The sequence below is a fragment of the Orycteropus afer genome, unplaced genomic scaffold (assembly GCF_000298275.1).
Source record: "Orycteropus afer afer isolate SDZICR_OR568_19922 unplaced genomic scaffold, OryAfe1.0 scaffold00076, whole genome shotgun sequence".
Lineage (NCBI taxonomy): Eukaryota > Metazoa > Chordata > Mammalia > Tubulidentata > Orycteropodidae > Orycteropus > Orycteropus afer.
The window spans coordinates 632,797-651,760 of NW_006921663.1; the positions used below are offsets into that span (position 1 = coordinate 632,797).

The following is an 18,964-nucleotide window of genomic DNA, read 5'->3' on the forward strand; positions in this document are numbered from 1 at the left end:
TTTTTTTTTTTTTTTAAGTAAAGCTTTTGTTTTTGTTAGGTGCCGTTGAGTCGTCTCCGACTCATAGTGACCCTATGCATAGCAGAATGAAATACCTCCCGGTCCGGTCCATCTTCATGATCTTTGAGCCCACAGCCACAGCCACTGTGTCAATCTATCTCATTGAGGGCCTTCCCCTCTTTTGTTGACCCTCCCTCCACCTTACAAAGCATGACATCCTTTTCCAGGGAATGGTCCCTTCTGATAACATGACCAAAGTAGGTGAGATGAAGTCTGGCCATTGTTGCTTCTAAGGAGCATTTCAGCTGCACTTCCTCCAGGATGGATTTGTTAGTTCTTTTAGCAGTCCATAGTACTTTCAGCATTCTTCACCAGCACCACAACTCAAAATCATCAATTCTTCTTTGGTCTTCCTTGTTCGTTGTTCAGCCCTCGCATGCACACAAGGCAATTGAAAATATCATGGCTTGTGTCAGGCACACCTTTGGAACACTAGAGGAGGAAAAGGGTGTTACCTGAAGCTCCAGCTGCACATCCCCACTCTGATGCTGCTGGAGTGCAGGACTGTTGCTTCTGCTCTCTGAAGCCCCAGCATTGCTGCTGAGTAGCAACCCAGGGTCATCCTTGTCCCTGTGATTATGTGGAAGCAACTGCCAACACTTCTGAAACCCTCAGTGATCTGCCTGAACCAGAAGCCCAATGGCTTCCCCCTTTCTTCCTGCCTTCTAATCTCATACAATCATTTCTCCTTGGCAGGACCTAAAAGAAAGCTGGCTGGCAAACAAGTCTGGGAAATGCACTTCTCAGACTTCTGGATCCTTGAAACAGATCAACACAGAGGGCAGGACAGGAGCAGAGTCTACGGTCTACGTGCCAATAGCTTATGATTCCTCACATCCTAGGCAACTCAAACCCTTCACACACATTGATGGTTGTTCTGATGGCTCCTCATGAGCAGCCACGACTTTTCTGTCAGTGGAGGTTTGTGTGTTGCTATGATGCTGAACAGTTACAGCAGAGATTCCACAGTAAAATATACTAGGAAGAAAGACTTAGCAACTACTCAAAACTAGCCAATGTGACCCTATGGATCACAGTTGTCTCATTACCCAACAGATCTTGGGGATGGCATAGGCAGCTTTTCATTTCACTCTGTATGGGGTCACCATGAGTCAGGGGCAAACTCAACAGCAGCTAACAACTTCATGAATCCTCTAGGGAGCAAAATTTACCCAATTGGAGGTACAATTCCCCACCACTTTATTTCCTTAGCATTTCACTTATACTCCTCTTCAGCATTAAATTTATTGTTATAAAAATCTAATTGCTTTTATAGGTCAAATGCAACTTAAAGTGTTTAGTTCATTTTATTTTCTCCCCAGTGCTCATAAACAGTGTTGTGTGTGTGTCTAATAGGTGTTCACTAATACCCATTGAATAAATGAATGATTAAACAAATTGATGAATGAATAAATGAAGTTCATAGCCATATTGCATCGGGCAAATCTGCTGCAAAAGACCTTGTTAAAGTATTAGAGTTAAGATGTCACTTTGAAAACTAAAGTGCTCCTGACCCAAGCCATGATATTTTCATTCACCTCATATGCATACAAAAGCTGGACAATGAATAAGGAAGACTAAAGAAGAATTGATGCATTTGAATTACAGTGTTGGTGAAGAATACTGAAAGTACCATGGACTGCTAGGAGAACAAACAAATCTGTCTTGGAAGAAGTATAGCTGGAATGCTGCTTAGAAAGTAGGATGGCAAGACTTCATCTCTCATGGTTTGGACATGCTATCAGGAGGGACCAGTTCATGGAGAAGGATGTTTGATGAAATAGAGGGCCAGCAAAGAAGCAGAAGACCCTCAAGGAGAGGGATTGACACAGTTACTCCAATAATGTGCTCAGGCATAACAGCGATTGTAAGGATGGCGCAGAACCAGGCAGTGTTTCATTCTGTTGTACATAAGGTCACTATGAGACCAACTAACAATGCTGCACTTAACAACTATAATAACATAGATACTTTCATATGGTTGAAAAAATGGTTAGGTCTTCCTGATCTCTGCCTGTCTCTCTAAATTTGTCTGACAACTTCCTGTTTTTTATTCTAACCATATTTGTATTTACTGAGGGCCTTCTATGTACCAAAAGGAACCCTGGTGGTGCAGTGGTTAACTGCTCAACAGCTAACCAAAAGGTCAATGGTTCAAACCCACCAGGTACTCTGTGGGAGAAAGATGTGACAGTCTGCTTCTGTAAATGATTAATAGCCTTTGAAACTGTGGAGAAGCTCTATTCTGTCATTTAGGGTCCCTGTAAGTCAGAATTGATTTGCTGGCAATAGGTTTAGTGTTTTCAGTTTTCTGCGTACCAGATACTGTGCTTAATGCTTAAGGTTCTCTACAGAAAATACTAACTGGGCATAGTAAAGTAACTATTGACACTGTAAGTGGTCACTGGATTTTGCATTCTTTCCTGCAAAAACGAATGTAAGACTAGTGCAAAAATCACTTCAGCCCTTCTGTTGGCACTTAGGAGAGAATGACTCAAAGAATGATCTGCCAAGGAAATTTGTAAGGAGGTTGAGCAATTGGAAAAAATCTTTCTCCTGCTGGGTTAAGTGTCACAGGGAGAGAAAACCAATGGTGAAGAGATGAAAACAAAGTAAAACTCTAACTATGTGGTCAAATTTAATATAGAAGCATAAAGGGAATACTCCTTCACAGAGTCCAGAGAAAAGCAATGCTTTGCACCTCCCCATTCTAAAGGTGAGAAAGAATTTTTCTGATTTGAGATCATCGTGTGTGTATTTATAATCGTGGAGCCAAAGTATTAGTTATATTTGAACAATTTTAGGAGTCACTTAGCCAAATGGATGAATTTATGTCATAAGCCAAGAACGCTTGATTTCCAAAGGTGACTGACCAAGTGTTATCTATGAGAGCAACTTAACAGCCAAATAGAAATCTAATGGCTTGTCCGTTCCAGAAAAGTAGAGTTGACAATAGCACTGGTGTGGGTTGGAATTCCATTTCTGCCATTTTTTATCTGCTTGACTCTAGGCAAGTTGACTTTATCAACTTCACCTGTACAATGTAAAGTGATCATGAGGGTAAACAAATCAAACTGTTATAGATTAAATTGTGTACCCCCAAAATATGTGTTGGAATCCTAATCCCTATCCTGTGGATATAAACCTGTTTGGAAATAGCATTTTCTTTGTTACGCTAATTAGATCATACCTGTGTAAGGAGCCTTCTAAATCTAAACACTCTGAGTTATAGAAAGAGCAGATTAGACAGAGGAAAAAACAACAGGGAAGAAGGCACAATGTGAGGATCATCTACAAACCAAGGCACCGAGGCATTCCCTGGACTGCCTACAAGGGAAAGATCAACATAGCTGAGACGCTGATTTGGACAGTTCTCCAGAACTGTGAGAAAATTAATTTCTGTTCTTTAAAGACATGCCTTTGTAGTATTTCTAGAAAACTAAGAAAAGTAGTTCATAGTGTAGTTGTAAGAATAACATAGATAACATGTAACTGCTTGGTACAATGCCTGTTACATAGCAAGGAGTATAAAATATGCTCCAAAATTGCCATTATTATTAATATTATGACACAGCCTCTGAGGAAGACAGCCCAAAGCCTACCACTAATACAGCAGAAGTCATTCATAAGAGGGGAAATTTAAACCAAACTGTAAGTGTCTCTCCTCAGAAATTCCTATTAAGTTAAAAGATACAAAGGAATACATATCCTTATTGAAAATACTTTGCATTCAAACAAAAAACAAAAACCCTGTAGAGTCTAGTTAACTTTCGCGCTAAGATTATGACAGAGAATATATAAGGAGTGACTCAACCTGAATAAGCTCAACATTCAGAGAGGATACAAAAGCAGCAGCATTATAAGTCAGCCAGTCTGGTTGCAAGTGTCTTCCCTATGGTGCTCTTGTACAATACAGGGTTGATTAGAAATGATGTCCTATTTTCAAGAAGATAAGCATCAGTAGCCGTGGAAAGAAAAATGTCATTTTTCTTTGAAGCCTTATTTTTCAAATCTGTGGGTGAAAATAAGCTTTCATATTCTGAGAAGCAGCTCTCAGCACGTGAACACAGTACATCCTAGAGAATCAGGACACCTAGGGGATTATATTAACCATCACCTTATTTTCTTTCAAAACAGAAAGCACTTATTCTGAGGGCTATGTTTGTTAATTCCTAACAGAGGAGGACTTATCCCAGCCTACTACTGCTCTATGCCTTCTTTCATAAGACAAATAGTAGAAAAAAACATCAAACCTCATTCTGAGAGTGTAATTTTCTGCTTTAGCTTTGAGTAATCATCATACAGAAACAAGTAAGAAAGCAGTGACTTCAAATCACAAAAGGACAAATATAGTATTAGTTCATTATTGTAAAAAGTCAAGAAGAGGTTTATATATGGAAGAAAACTTTCTTTGTTGGTTATCAGGGGTGGGAGGGGAGAGGAGGGAACCCTGCAAAAAATAAATAAATAAGTAAATAAAATTTTTTTAAAAAAAGCAGTGACTTCATGTAAAATCTATCATGTCAAGTTAAAAAAGCACATATCCAGTGGAATGCGCACCAAAATTTGCTTTAAAATAAAGCTGGAATCAATTTTTAAGTACAAAGCCAAAAGCATGAACAACAAAAGATAGAATCAATAATTTGAACTTCATCAGAAGTAAAAACTGTTGTGCACAAGAGTATATTTCAAGAAAGTGAAAAGACAACCTACAGAATGGGAGAAAATATTTGGAAATCATATATCTGGTAAGGGTTTAATATCCAGAATATATAAAAAACTCCCAGAGTTCTGGCCAGATGGCAGATTAGGCAGACAAGCTACACAGACCCTCTGTAACAAAACAATGAGAAACCAATTGAAACTGACATAGAAGATGATCCTGGGACCCTGGGCTTTGAAGGGAAGGATAAAGAAGTGGATTAAGTACCAAATAGTAGAAGAACCTGAATGAAAACAGTGAATAAGGAGACAAACAGAGCTATGGACTGCCAGCTGTCATAAGAGTGCAGCCATTTTGAGTATTTGCAAGTGCAACTCGATAACAACATAAGAATCGGCTCTGCTCTCCAAGGACTACATGGGCAAGGACTGCACTGGTGCCTGAGGACCAGAAAGGAAATAGTGGAAAGGAGATAAACAGAGCTGGAGACTGCTGGCTGTCCTGAGGGTGTAGCTATTTTGAATATTGGCAAGCAGCTCTGGTAGCATAGTGCCTAAGGCACTTGACTGCTAACCAGAAGGCTACCAGTTCAAACCCACCAGCCACTCCTCGGAAGGAAAGTTGGGCAATCTACTTCCATAATGATACTGCCTCAGAAACCCAAAGAGGGGTCGCTATGGGTTGGGTCCTACTCAACAGGACATAACAACAACAGCAACAACAACAGCGACCCCGTAGTAACCTGAGAATTGGCTCTGCTCACCAAAGACTGCATGGACAAAGACCGCATTGGTTCTTGACACCCAGAAAGAAAAACACTGAAGAAGGAGACAAACAGACCTGTGGACTGTCAGCTATCCTGAGGGCTCAGCCATCTTGAATATTTGTGAGTGGTACAGCCATTTGGAATATATGCAGGTGATAGTTCTGAACTGGACAGCAGCCTGAAAATAGGCTCTGCTTCCTGAGGACAGCATGGCAACCTCACTAGAGGCCAATGACTAGAAAGGTGTGATGTTCCCCTTGTTACTCTTATATCCCACACCATCTTGGTGAACAGAGGTGTGGCCATCCCCCACCTCCACACACCTTGTTGTTGTTGTTGTTGCTGCTGTTATGTGCCATTGAGTTGGACCCAACTCATAGAAGCCCCTCCTTGGGTTGCCAAGGCAGTATCACTACAGTAGTAGATTGCCCAGCCTTCCTTCCGAGGAGTGGCTGGTGGGTTTGAACCATCAGCCTTCTGGTTAGCAGTCAAGTGTCTTAGGCACTATGCTACCAGAGCTCCTAACATACCTTCTTAACTGGCAGGAATTCTATCCTGGTCTGTGCCTTGACAGATTCTGGATCCTGTGCCCTGCCCCCCATCCACAGTTTTCTTTTTGTTTGTTTATTTTAAAATTATTCTTTTTATCTTCCTCTTTCTTCCTTTTTATTTATTTTTTCTCTTTCCCTTCCCTGTTTCTTGTTTTCTTTTCTCTTCTTTTTTTTCTCTTCCCTTTTCCTGGTTCCCTTCTTTTTTCTTTCTTTTGGTCCTTCCTCATTCCTTGTTTTCCCTTTTGCAGTTTTCCCATTTTTTTCATTACTATTCTTTTACTCTTGCTCTTTACTCTCATCTCGCCCTCTCCAGATATTGTTTTTTTCCCTTTTTCTCATTATCTTTCTTTTGTGTTTTTCAAATATATTTTTTAAGTTTTTCTTCTCATTTATTGCCTTTTGTGTTTGTGTGTGTGTGATTATTCCTGTTTGTTTTTGTGGCTTGAGTTTTTGTTCTCTTGTTTTTATTTTTCTGGTGGGTTTTATTATTATTGTAGTTGTTGTTATTGTTATTTTGTCTAACTGGGTGGGAGACAGCAACCATTCCTACACAACCCAGCCATATCTACACCTCCTGCAGCCCCATCCATTAAGTAAAAGCCATCAATTGCTTTTGCACCAACTGACCAATGATAGAGTGGCCAATACCAGCTCAACTCATCCTCAACTGCTCTTTACAAACAGCTAACAGAGATCTGTGCACACACTTTTCTTCTCTAGTACACCTATCAGGAGACAGGTGGGAAGTGCCTAAGTGCTAACAACTAGCAAATAGAGGAGCACAGTACTCTGCTCTCACAGATATAAAGGAAAAAAAAAAAAAACCACAACCACCAATTAAACATAAATACAACAATATCAGTTGTCTTGGAGACAACTGACCATCCCAGTCCAAACAAAGAGGCAAGGTAAAGTTGTACAAACAATGGAGTAGGATGCACGTCCAGAAAAAATCCCTCAGGAAGAAGCAGAACTGGAACTCCCTGATAAGAAATTCAAAAGAATTATATTTGGGTACCTTCAGTGTATTGAGAGAAAGATCAAGGAAAACACTAACAAAATTAAGGAAAGCACAGGCAAAACTCTAGAATAATTTAGGAAAACAATACAAGAAAAAATTGATGAAATAAAAAATAAATAGAAATGATACAAAAACAACAAATGGAAATCCAGAAGATTAATACTAAGATTCTGGAAATAGATAACACATTGAACAGGCAAAGTAGTAGAATTGAATTGATGAAAGACAGTATTAATGAAATTGAAGACAAATACCTCAGTACTACTTTGGTAAAGGATCAATCAGGAAAAAGATCAAACCAAAATGAGGAAAGGTTAAGATTCATCACTTAGGCTATTCCTCTTGATGGTATAACTGGGTGGGAAACAGCAACCATTCCTACAGCATCCTAAGATTCATCAGTTATACCATCAAGAGGAATAGCCTAAGTGTAAGTGGAATTCCAGAACAGGAAGAGACGAAACCACAGAGAAAATTGTCAAAGATTTGTTGGAAGAGAATTTCCCTAATAGGATGAAAAACAAGAATATATACATTCAAGAAGTTCAATTAACCCCAAACAGGATAGACTCCAAAAGAAAATCATCAATATATATCATAATCAAGCTCACCAAAACCAAAGACAAAGAAAGAATCCTGAAAGCAGCATAAGAAAAACAAAAGTTACCTACAAAAGGTACCCAGTAAGACTAAGCTCTGATTTCTTGGTGGAAACCATTCAGGCAAGAAGGCAGGGGGATGATATATATAAAACCCTTAGGGGAAAAAAAAATCCAACTAAGAATTATATATCCAGCAAAACTGTCCCTCAAATATGATGGTGAAATAAGGACATTTTCAGCTAAACAGAAATTAACAGAATTTGTTAAAACCATACTAATCTTACAAGTGAAGCTAAAGGTAATCCTTTAGACAGAGAACGAACAACAGCAAAGAACAACTGATGATTAATACACATGATGACATAACCCAGAAACTAAACCATTTATGGAAGTATTTAAAATAAGCTTACAAGACTATACACTGGGAGCTAGAGACATCAACTGATAAATGAGGACAACTACAAACCAAAAAGAGGGAATAAATAGCATGGTTACAAATCTTCTAAAAAGTCCAGAAAATTGTGAGGTAGAACTGACTGTTTTAAACTTGCAAAGAAAATAATCACAAGACAACCTCAAAGAAAAATAATGAAACTTTACTTCAAAATAAAAAAGAAGAGGAAGACAGGCACAAATAATTAGCAAATACTACAACAGTAGCAACAAAGGAGATGATAACATGATTCATAAACAAAGTGAGCTCAACACAGAAAATTATGTGGGACAAGGAAATCAGCAACACTATAAAAAAAACACAAACAAAATGACAAAAACAGATTCATATGTGTCAATAATTACACTGAATGTAAGTGCATTAAATGCACCACTCAAGTGATGGAGAGTTGCAGACTGGGTAAGAAAACATGACCCATCAATATGCTCTCTATAAGAGACTCACCTTAGACACAAAGACAAAAATAGACTAAAAACCAAAGGTTGGAAAAAGGTACACCAAACAAATGACAATCAAAAAAGAGTATGTGTGGCAACATTAATTTCTGATAAAATAGACTTAAAACAAAAATGACCATAAGAAACAAAGAAGGACATTATATAATGACTAAAGGATCAATTTCCCTAATGACTAATGAAAGAAGCTCTGATGGCACAATCCCTAAGGTATTTGACTGCTAACCAGAAGGTTGGCAGTTCAAACCCACCAGTCACTCTTTGGAAAGATTTATAGCCTTAGAGACCCAAAGGGTCTCTATGAGTTGGAATTGAGTAGATGGCAGTGGGTTTGGTTTTTCTGGTTTAATGACTAATGATATTGAGCATTTTTTCATATGATTTTAGCCATTCATTATTCTTCTTTGGAAGAAGGTCTATTCAAGTCCTTTGCCCATTTGTTTGTTTGTCTTGTTGAGTTATGGGAGTTATTATTATTATTTTTTAATTTATAGTGGTGAAAACACACACAAGACATTTGCCATATAACAACTTCCACAAGAACATTGACATTTTTCATGTTGTGCTACCATTATTACTATCCTTTTCCAAAATATTCCACCACCATCAGCATAAACTCAATGCCCTGTAAACAAAAGCTCCCACTTTCGCCCTCCCTTCTACCCCTGGTAACCACTAATAATCCATTTATTATGGAGTATTTTCTGCCCACCATCTAGTCAGATACTCTTTAACATTGTGATAAAGAGATTTTGCCAACACTGAGAATGAAATGATTTAGAGTCAGTCTTGAAATCTACCCAACCAATTCAGTAACACATACAGTATCTCATTAACTTGGGTATGGATTTTCAATTGCAAGTTTGTGCCTATAAAGGTACACTCTGGTAGCGTAGTGTCTAAAGCACTTGACTGCTAACCAGAAGGCTGGCAGTTCAAACCCACCCGCCACTCCTTGGAAGGAAAGTTGAGCAATCCACTTCCATAGTGATACTGTCTCAGAAACCCAAGGAGGGGTTGCGATGAGTCAGGGCTACTCGACGGCACATAACAACAACAACAACAACCTATAAAGGGGGTTAAAAAAAAAAAAAAAAAAGGAATATATTAAGAAAAGAAGAAGGAAATAAGGAAATGTATCAATGGGGACAATATTCTCCTCACTTTCCTTTTATGAACCTGGCCACTTTCCAGGCTCTTTCAAGGCCAAAGGGGCAGGGAGGCCACATCTTCTGGCCTCCTCTAACCCCACAAGAGGAAGACAGAATCACGATCAGTAGTCCAAGGGCTATCCCTGTGAGGCCAGACATACTGCCTTCCTTCAGCCCTTTCACCAACCCTGACACCAACCATTCCTCCTACAGCACCTACCACCTCTCTGCTGGATCCGATAGTTTGCTGCAGTGGCCATGCAGAACTCACAGATTATGGGGTTTATTAGGGAAGCAACAGGTTACAATGCAAGTTCAGAAACACACTCAGTCTCTCTCAGCCAGCCGTCTCTCAGCCAACGGTCTCTCTCAGTCTGTCTCCCAGTAATGCATGTCTCTCATGTCTCTCCCAGCAGTGAGAGATTCCTTCTGCCTCCAGGAGGGCTCCTTTTGAACCTGGCAGAGTGGCCAACATCACAATTCTATACACCTGAGAGAGAAAGAACTTCTCAGAAAATTCCTTGGTGCTACTCCCAACAGAAACACCCCAGGTGGAAACTTTAACAATCAGCAGCTACTCGGTTGCTCATGGCAAATTCCACCATGGATTTTACAAAGACTTATAGGAGCTCTGGTGGCATAGTGCCTAAGGCACTTGACTGCTAACCAGAAGACTGGCAGTTCAAACCCACCAGCCACTCCTCAGAAGGAAGCTTGGGCAATCTACTTCTGTAGTGATACTGCCTCGAAAACCCAAAGAGGGGTTGGTATGAGTTGGGTCTGACTCGACGGCAAGTAACAACAACAACAGGGCCAAATGGGCAGCTCTTCCTCAGCTGCCAACAGTGATTTCTCTCCAAGAAACAGGCATGTTTCCAGATCTTTCTTTTTCCAAGATAAATCAAGTATAGATTTTTATGTGAAATATCCTGTCTTTTAAGTGTTTTAAAATGTTTGTTCACATTTTTTTAAAAATACTACGTGTGCCAAACAAAACATGCCGAGACCACCAATTTGAGTCTCTGGCTCTGTTTTGGTAGTCCTCAGAACTCTGCCCCAAGTCTACAATCTCTTCCCATGGAAACTCATTCATTCCCATGGTTTAAGATGTGTTTAATATTCTGATGCCTTCCAAATTTATTGATAATCACTGCCTCTGATCTAAATCCCAAACTCAAATACATAGCTTCCAACTCCACATCTCTCTTTTGGATGTCTTACAGGCATCTCAGATACAATATGTACAACACTGAATTCCTGATCTTTCCCCAACATCTGTTGCTCTTCCAGTTTCCCATCTCAGCCAATGGCCCTAGATTGCTCAAGAAGCATGAGAACTATTCTCCGTTGTTCTTTCGCTGTTGTTTTTCCTCCCTCTTGCTGCCTCTGTTCAATATGTAACTCTAACTTCTGTAGATTTTTCTTCTAAACTATTTCCTCAGCTATGTCCCTGTGGTGGTTATGTTTGTGTGTCAACTTGGCTAGGCCTTGTTGAGTGGCTGGGCAGCTAGATGTAGGATTCCCCATGATGAGACTGGTAATCAACTCCATGGTGGAATCTACTATGAGCAGCTGAGTAGCTGCCTTTGGGTATGTGGTCTGCTTTCTGTACATAAGGAGAAGTTTTGAGAATGGTCTCTAGCCTTTGGCACGTTTGGACCCTGTATGTAGCCGTGTCATTACTCAGCAGCCTGCTATGCTCCGCCAACCTTGGGACTTATATTGGACTTAACTTAATGGCCTGCCATGTGGATTGCTAACATCAGGACTGTGCCTTTTTACTTGTCAACCTTGGAGCTTCTCAGCCTCAGCAGCCAGCAGTTGTCTGAATGAAGAAATGCCTCTAGCTCCAGAAGGCCGGGAGCAGGAGGCAAAGCTGGACCCCAAGGTTGAGGGGCTTTCACCCAGGCCCTAGAGCCTGGCACTTTGAACTTGGACTTAAAACCTCCATATTGTAAGAATACATTCCTGTTTGTTAAGGCCATCCAATTTTTGTGGTATGTTCTTGTCAGAATGGCACTAGGTCACCAGAACAGTCCCCTTATTTTCATCCCTATGGCTATAACAAGCCAACATCAGGTTTTATCTTTTTCATTACAGTAGTTTCCTAACTGGATTTCCTCCACCCTCTGCCCCCCCCCAACCCATTCCTCACCCGATAGCAAGTGTGAACTTTTAAAATATTAATTAAATCAAATCATTTCCTTTTTAAGATCTTTCAGTGTCCTTTCAATACATGAAAACTAAGAGAAGAAAATGTATCAAGAAATCATACTACTGTGTCAAATAGACTTAGTATTTTCTGTCTGTAAAATGGGAATAAAAATCATCCCTACATCAAAGAATTGTCATAAGAATTTGAAAAGGGTAAATTTTATTTTTGCATTAGTTTTATTTTAGGTTTTTCAGGTAAAGGGAAAATAATCAATAAAAATAAAAATATCTATTATTAATAGCACAATCCCAAGCCAGTCCCATCTACAGAGAACCTTCTAAATGTTTGTGACAACATTTCTAGTTGTGTTATTGTGGCCTTAAAGTAAACATCTACTTTGATTAAAGGATAGAGACCCATTTTTTTTTTTTTAATTATAGAACAAACCAGCCAAATTTAATTAAAAATATACAGCATACTAAAGACTAACTTCAAATGTCTTCAGAACTTTTAAAATGGAAAATGAATAGTTGATAAGGTAGGTATGATATTCCATCAAAGAAATTGAACTATTTTGTGCGAATTTCTTTTATTTTTATTGATTTGAATTCACCCTTGCCTTCAGTTGTGCTGTTGTTGTTGTTGTTATTTGCCATCAAGTCGGGCCCAACCCATAGCGACCCATCCTCGGGTTTCCGAGGCAGTATCACTATGGAAGTAGATTGTCCAACCTTCCTTCCAAGGAGTGGCTTTTGGGTTTGAACCAACAGCCTTCTGGTTAGCAGTCAAGTGCCTTAAGCTCTACGCTACCAGAGGTCCTCTTCAGTTGTGCAGGGCAGTCTTAATTTCCAAAATAGTCTCCTGAATGCAACAGCCCATAGTTACAGTAATCCCCATGGCCCCTTTCTCTTTCAGCTAACACAGCTCTGTTTAGAAAACACCAAGGTGGGAATGAATCTGACCTGAGGCTAGTGGCTGAAAAGCCAGGAGTGAAAGAGAAGCTGCCACTTTGGATAGCAGTGAGCTCTGTCTCTATAACTAAAACTAAGTCAACTCTCTATCTGTGCTTCCTTTTTTTACTTTTTTTTCCCCACTAGATCTGTGAAAAATCACTCAATGATCAGCTCTTTGGTTGACTTCCAGTTTAATTGTGAACTGAAGATGTTGGCTTCTTATAAGCTGAATTGGCTGATGGGCCATACCAAAAATAATTAATTAATTAAGAAATGGAGATGAAACTCCCTATAGAATATAACTCTTATTTTTGTGTCTCTAAGAATAAGTTATTTCAGTGTTCATTACATTTCCATATAATGAATTCTAACACTTATGCATACTTGTACTGAATATACAATAAGCAGTCTTTGTTTTGGATCAAGAACAATTTTTTCCTCTTTTTTTTTCTTCCAACTTTTTTTTTTAATTGTGATTTGGATGAAAGTTTACAAAGTAAATTCATCTTCCATACAGCAGTCCAGATACACTTTGTCTCATGACATTGACTGAAATTTCCCACAGTGCAACAGCTCCCCTCCCACTTCCTCCCAATAGTTACCTCTTCCCTGTGTCCTTCCCACCATGCACTCCTGCACCCTGAGCTGTCTTCCTGTGCATACACAACCCTTGTATTCTCCCATGATTGTTCTCTCCAGGGAGTGTATCTACCTAGTGTAAATGTTCACCTCATATGCCTGTCTTTTGTTTGGCTGGAAGCCACAGGTGTGGGTTCAATTCCAGACCTGAAGAGCATCTAGGGGCCATAGTCTCAGTGGTTCCACCAGATTCTATCAGACCAGCAAACCTGGTCCCTTTTTTTTTCCCCTTAAAGATTTTGAGTTTTGTTCCACATTGTTCTCCTATTCTAACCAGGATCTCTTACTTGGAAGAACAGGTTTTTTTTTTTAGTGAAAAGTTGAGAGACTTAAAAAAAAAAAAAAAGCCTTACAACTTTGTTTCTTAATGGTAATTCTATTAAATGACTATTTGAGAAGCTATCAAAAATGAAGCAGTTGCTAGATTATTGTTGTTGTTGTTGTTGCTATTTGCCATCAAGTGGGCTTTAAATCATGGCTACCTTAATATATAGCAGAATGAAACATTGCCTGGTCCTGCATCATTTTCATGATCATTGATATCAATTTATAGACTATTAGACTTTAGCCCTCAAGGGAAAAACAATACAAAGTACCACACGTGGTTAGTAATAGCTGAGACTAGAGAATGCAGTCTCCTAAAGTGAGATAGTTTCCTAGTTCTCATAAATATAATTTTAAGTATTATAATTTGTCCTCACTGTAAAAGTGATGCTTAAACAGAGCACTGAATAAAAAGAGTGAATTAAGTAAATACACACACACACACACACACAGGCCTCTGAGATACTGTGGATTTGGCTCCACACTACCGCAATAAAGCAAATATCTCAATAAATAAGTGACACAAATATTTTGCTTTCTGAGTGCATATAACAATGTTGTATTTATTGCATTGACAGTCTATTAAGTGTGCAATAGCACTGTGAAAAAGTTTCAGACATTGTGAGAATTGCTAAAACATGACACAGGGACATGAAGTGAGCACATGCTGTTGGAAAAGTAGTGCCGATAGACTTGCTTGATTCAGGGTTTCCACAAACCTCCCAATTTTTTTTTTTTTTTTTTAAAAGCAGTATCTACAAGTGCAATAAAGCTCAGTACAATAAAATGACGTATATAAGATATAAAAACCAAACCATACTCACTGTCACCTAGTTGATTCCGACTCATAGCGACCCCCATTGGATTTCCAAGGCTGGAAACCAAATGCCTTAACCACTGTATCACCAGAGCTCCTTGTATAAGAAATAAATGTATATATATCTTCCATGTATATCTCATAGATGTATCTTACATGTATATCATATTTGTATTTACATTTATATAAGGAGCTCTGGTGGCATAATGGCTAAGGGATTTGGCTGCTAACCAAAAGGTCAGTGGTTTGAAATGCCAGCCACTTCATGGAAGAAAGATGGGTTGGTCTGTTTCCATAAAGATTCACAGCCTTGGAAACCCAGTGGGGGTCACTATGAGTAGCGATTATCTTGATGGCAGTGAGTTTTATATATGTTGTTGTTGTTGTTATGTGCCGTCGAGTCGGCCCCGACTCATAGCAACCCCTCCTTGGGTTTCCAAGGCAGTATCACTACGGAAGAAGGATTGCCCAACCTTCCTTCCGAGGAGTGGCTGGTGGGTTTGAACCGCCAGCCTTCTGGTTAGCAGTCAAGTGCTTTAGCCACTATGCTACCAGAGCTCCTATATATAACTTATATATATGTATTCTTTAGCCAGCTAGATAGAATGTATTTTGTTTTGAAGTGTGAGACAGGCATTCAATTTCACTTTTTTCAAAATGGCTAGTTTTATTTAATAGTTAAATACCACTGTTCTCAAATACTGTTTGTTGCTGTTAGGTGCCATCAAGTTGGTTCTGACTCACAGCTACCCTATGAACTACAGAACAAAATACTGCCCAGTCCTGTGCCATCCTCACAAACATCACTATGTGTCAGCCCATTATTACATCCAGTGTCTCAGTCTATCTCATTGAGGAGCTTCCTCTTTTTTGCTGACCTTTTACTTTACCAAGCATGATGTCTTTCCCCAGGGAAGAACAGTGTGAGATGAAGTCTCAGCCTTCCTTGCTTCTCAGGAGCATTCCAGCTGTACTTCCAAGTTAGATTTGTTCATTCTTCTGGCAGTCCATGGTATATTCATTATTCTTCACCAACACCGTAATTCAAGGGCTTGATGATTCCTTGGTCTTCCTTATTCATTTGCATTCATATGAGGTGATCAAAAATACTATGGTGTAGGTCAGGAGTACCTTAGTCTCCAAAGTGACATCTTTACTCTTTAATACTTTAAAGAGGTCTTTTGCAGCAGATCTGCCCAACGCAATACGGTATCCATTTCTTGACTGCTGCCTCCATGGGTGTTAATTGTGGATCCAAGTAAAATGAAACCTTGACAGTTTCAACTGCTGTTATTTGAAATACTGGTGGCATAGCTTTCAGGATCACAGCACCATAGCAACAGAGAATGCCACTACAGTATGACAAACTGACAGACAAGTGATGGATAACTCTGATAGTTCTAGTAATTAGTTTCCTTTAAAAAATCTAAAGCATTTACCACCCATCATGAAACTGATATATTTTCCTTAACTGTGCCACAACATGAAGAAAAAAATGATGATTATCAGAGCAAAGGCATTATAGCTTACATCATCATTCTTTAGTACTTAGATATTTTGCTGGTCTTTTGGTTGTATGTTTCCTCTGCAGGATATTAAAGTGTACAAGACCTTTTGATTTTAAAGCTGTTTTTATGCAGTTCACATCTTCAACCTCTGCTGTTTATATCCTCTGCCTTGACTCTACATCCCAGCTGCTTTGAAATTCACTTTGTTGTCCACCGGCCCAAGGCTCCCTCTCACCTCCAAGCATCTGTAAATGTTATTGCTATTGCTGAATATACTCTTTATTCTTATTAATCTTCATAAAATGCAAATTATCCTGCAGGACTCAGTTTAGATAGCATATCCTATGGGAAGCCATCGACTCAGCAAATGTTTGCAGCCCTGTTATCTACTCTTAAGAGCTCGAGTGGCATAGTACCTTAGGCATATGACTGCCAACCAGAAGGCTGGTGGTTCAAACCCACCAGCCACTCCTCAGAAGGAAGATTGGGCAATGTACTTCCATAGTAATACCGCCTCAGAAACCCAAGGAGGGGTCGCTATAAGTCAGACCCAACTCGAGGGCAGTGAGTACCTACTCTTATCATAGCCAGTACATCTTCCTTTATAGTGCTTATCCCATTGTATTGTAATTGCCTAGTCTATGGTCTACCTGCCCCATGGAAGAGTTTCTGTCTTGCTCTCAACTATATACCTAGCACAATACTAACAAACAGAAGTGACTCAGTAAGAGTCTTGAATGAATGAATTATACATATGTTCGTTACAGAATATTTGGGGGAAAAATTGAAAATTTTCAAAAAAGGAAAATAGATATAAAGCACCAATTAAAGAAAATTCTTAGTAGCATTTTGGTGTCTTTACATTTAGTTAAGTTTCTCTGTAGACCTCACTGCACATAAAGTGTGCTTACTTCTGTTTTTACTTAACAGTGTACTGGGAGCATTTTTTTCAGTAACTACAAATTCTTTGGAAATGCCACTTTGGTATCTATAACAAGAAGATTGTCCTTTAGAAGCAACATAATTTATTCAGACATAGCTATTGTTGGTCTTTAAGTTACTTGCAATGTTTTGACTACTATAAATAGTGCCTAAATGAATATTTTTGCATCTCTGATTATTTCTTTATAATACATTCTACAAATGAAATTACCAGGTGAAAATTTCACAGTTCTACATGAAATATATCCAATTATTCTTGTAAGAATACATCAATGTATTCTTAACTATAATATCATTTTTAGAGAGTGAAGATTTCATAGACAAAAATGTGTTTCTTATTTTTACCATGCTTTTATTGTCATTTACATTATACACTCCTGTTAATTGTGTAATGGTATTCTTTGTTCATTTTTCAATTAGACTGTTAGTTTTTCCGTATTGATTTTAAAGTTCTCTATATGTTAAGAATATAATCATTTGATTGTGAAGCTTCTATAAATTTCCAATTTTTTATATGCATTTTTATTTTATTTTCCATTGTTTTTAACATTTCATAAATTTTAATGCATATTTTTCTATCTTTTCTACTAGGAACTGCTCAATTGCTTTTCTACATAGAAAATCTTTTCCTACTTAAATGTATCAGATACAGATTTTCCTACTTAGATACGTACTTGTTGTTTTCTGTTGCTAGTTGCCATCAAGTTGATTCCAACTTATGGTGACCCCATGTGTGCAGAATAAGGGTTTTCAAGGCTGTGACCTTCCCTAAGCAGATTGTCACCCTTTGTCCTCTGCGGATTCAAAATGCCAGTCTTTCAACTAGTAGTTGAGTCCTTAACAAATTGTGCCACCCATGGACCCCTTGTTATTGTTGTTAGGGCTGTCAAGTCGGCTCCAACTCATAGCAACCCTAAGTACCACAGAACAAAACATTGCCTGGTCCTGTGCCAGCCTCACAATCCTTACTATACCTGAGCCCATTGTTGAAGCCACTGGGTCAATCCATCTTGTTAAGGGCCTTCCCCTTTTTCACTGACCCTCCACTTTACCAAGCATGATATCCTTCTCCAGGGAATGGTCCCTTCTGAGAACATGAGTAAAAGAAAGTGATATATAGATAAAGTTAGGAGATATATTTTTTTCTAGCTTTATAACAGTTTTTTTTTAATTTTACATTTAACTCTTTGACCCATTTGGGATTTATTTTGGGATATAGTGTGAGATGAGGATCTAGCTAGAATTTTTACCAAATAGCCTATTTTTCTAATACCTTCTCTTGGCTTTTAAATAAATCTTATTAGAAACAACTGTATTAAAATAACTAGCATCCAAAGACATAGCTCATTGTTGACCATACACTTTGCTTCCTCCTTCCAGGTGAACAGGAGCCAGCTGTAAGCAGTGATTCTGACATCTCACTGATTATGGCAATGGAGGTTGGACTGTCTGATGTAGAACTTTCCACTGACCAAGACTGCGAAGAGGTGAAGTCTTGAAATGGCGAATATAGACAAAAGGGATTGTACGACCCAAAGGAAGAAGGGGAGAAGTGCTCCAGCACATGAACCAGGCACACACAACTCCCAAACACCTTGGCAACTCCAGGGTGCTCCGTCAAGAATGGTAACGAAAAGCAATATCCAAAGTTGCATTAATCAGGATGCAGTTTCTCCATCTCTATAACCAACAGGCCACGGCCTTGGCAACTTGAAAGATGAAAGCTGATTTTCCCTCCAATGTCCTTGTAAGGACATGTACTTCAGAAGCTCCTAAAACAGTGACTGAAAGGGCACCATTAGAGAGTTCCTTAGTTTCATTTCACATTTTTCTTGGTCTTATTGTCCTTGTTTTGAGAATGTTATTTGATTTATTTGGCAGTTTCTTTTTAAAGACTATTTGT

General features: G+C 38.9%; 1 protein-coding gene across 1 annotated transcript in view; it reads left to right on the top strand.

Annotated features, from left to right (window-relative positions):
• RNF150 (ring finger protein 150) overlaps window positions 1–18,560 on the top strand; it is a 433,071-nt gene extending 414,511 nt beyond the window's left edge. Inside the window, exon 7 of the mRNA XM_007941198.1 lies at window positions 18,442–18,560. Within this exon, the coding sequence (XP_007939389.1) occupies window positions 18,442–18,560 (119 nt within the window). The remainder of the gene's footprint in view (window positions 1–18,441) is intronic.
• Window positions 18,561–18,964: the final 404 nt, after the last annotated feature.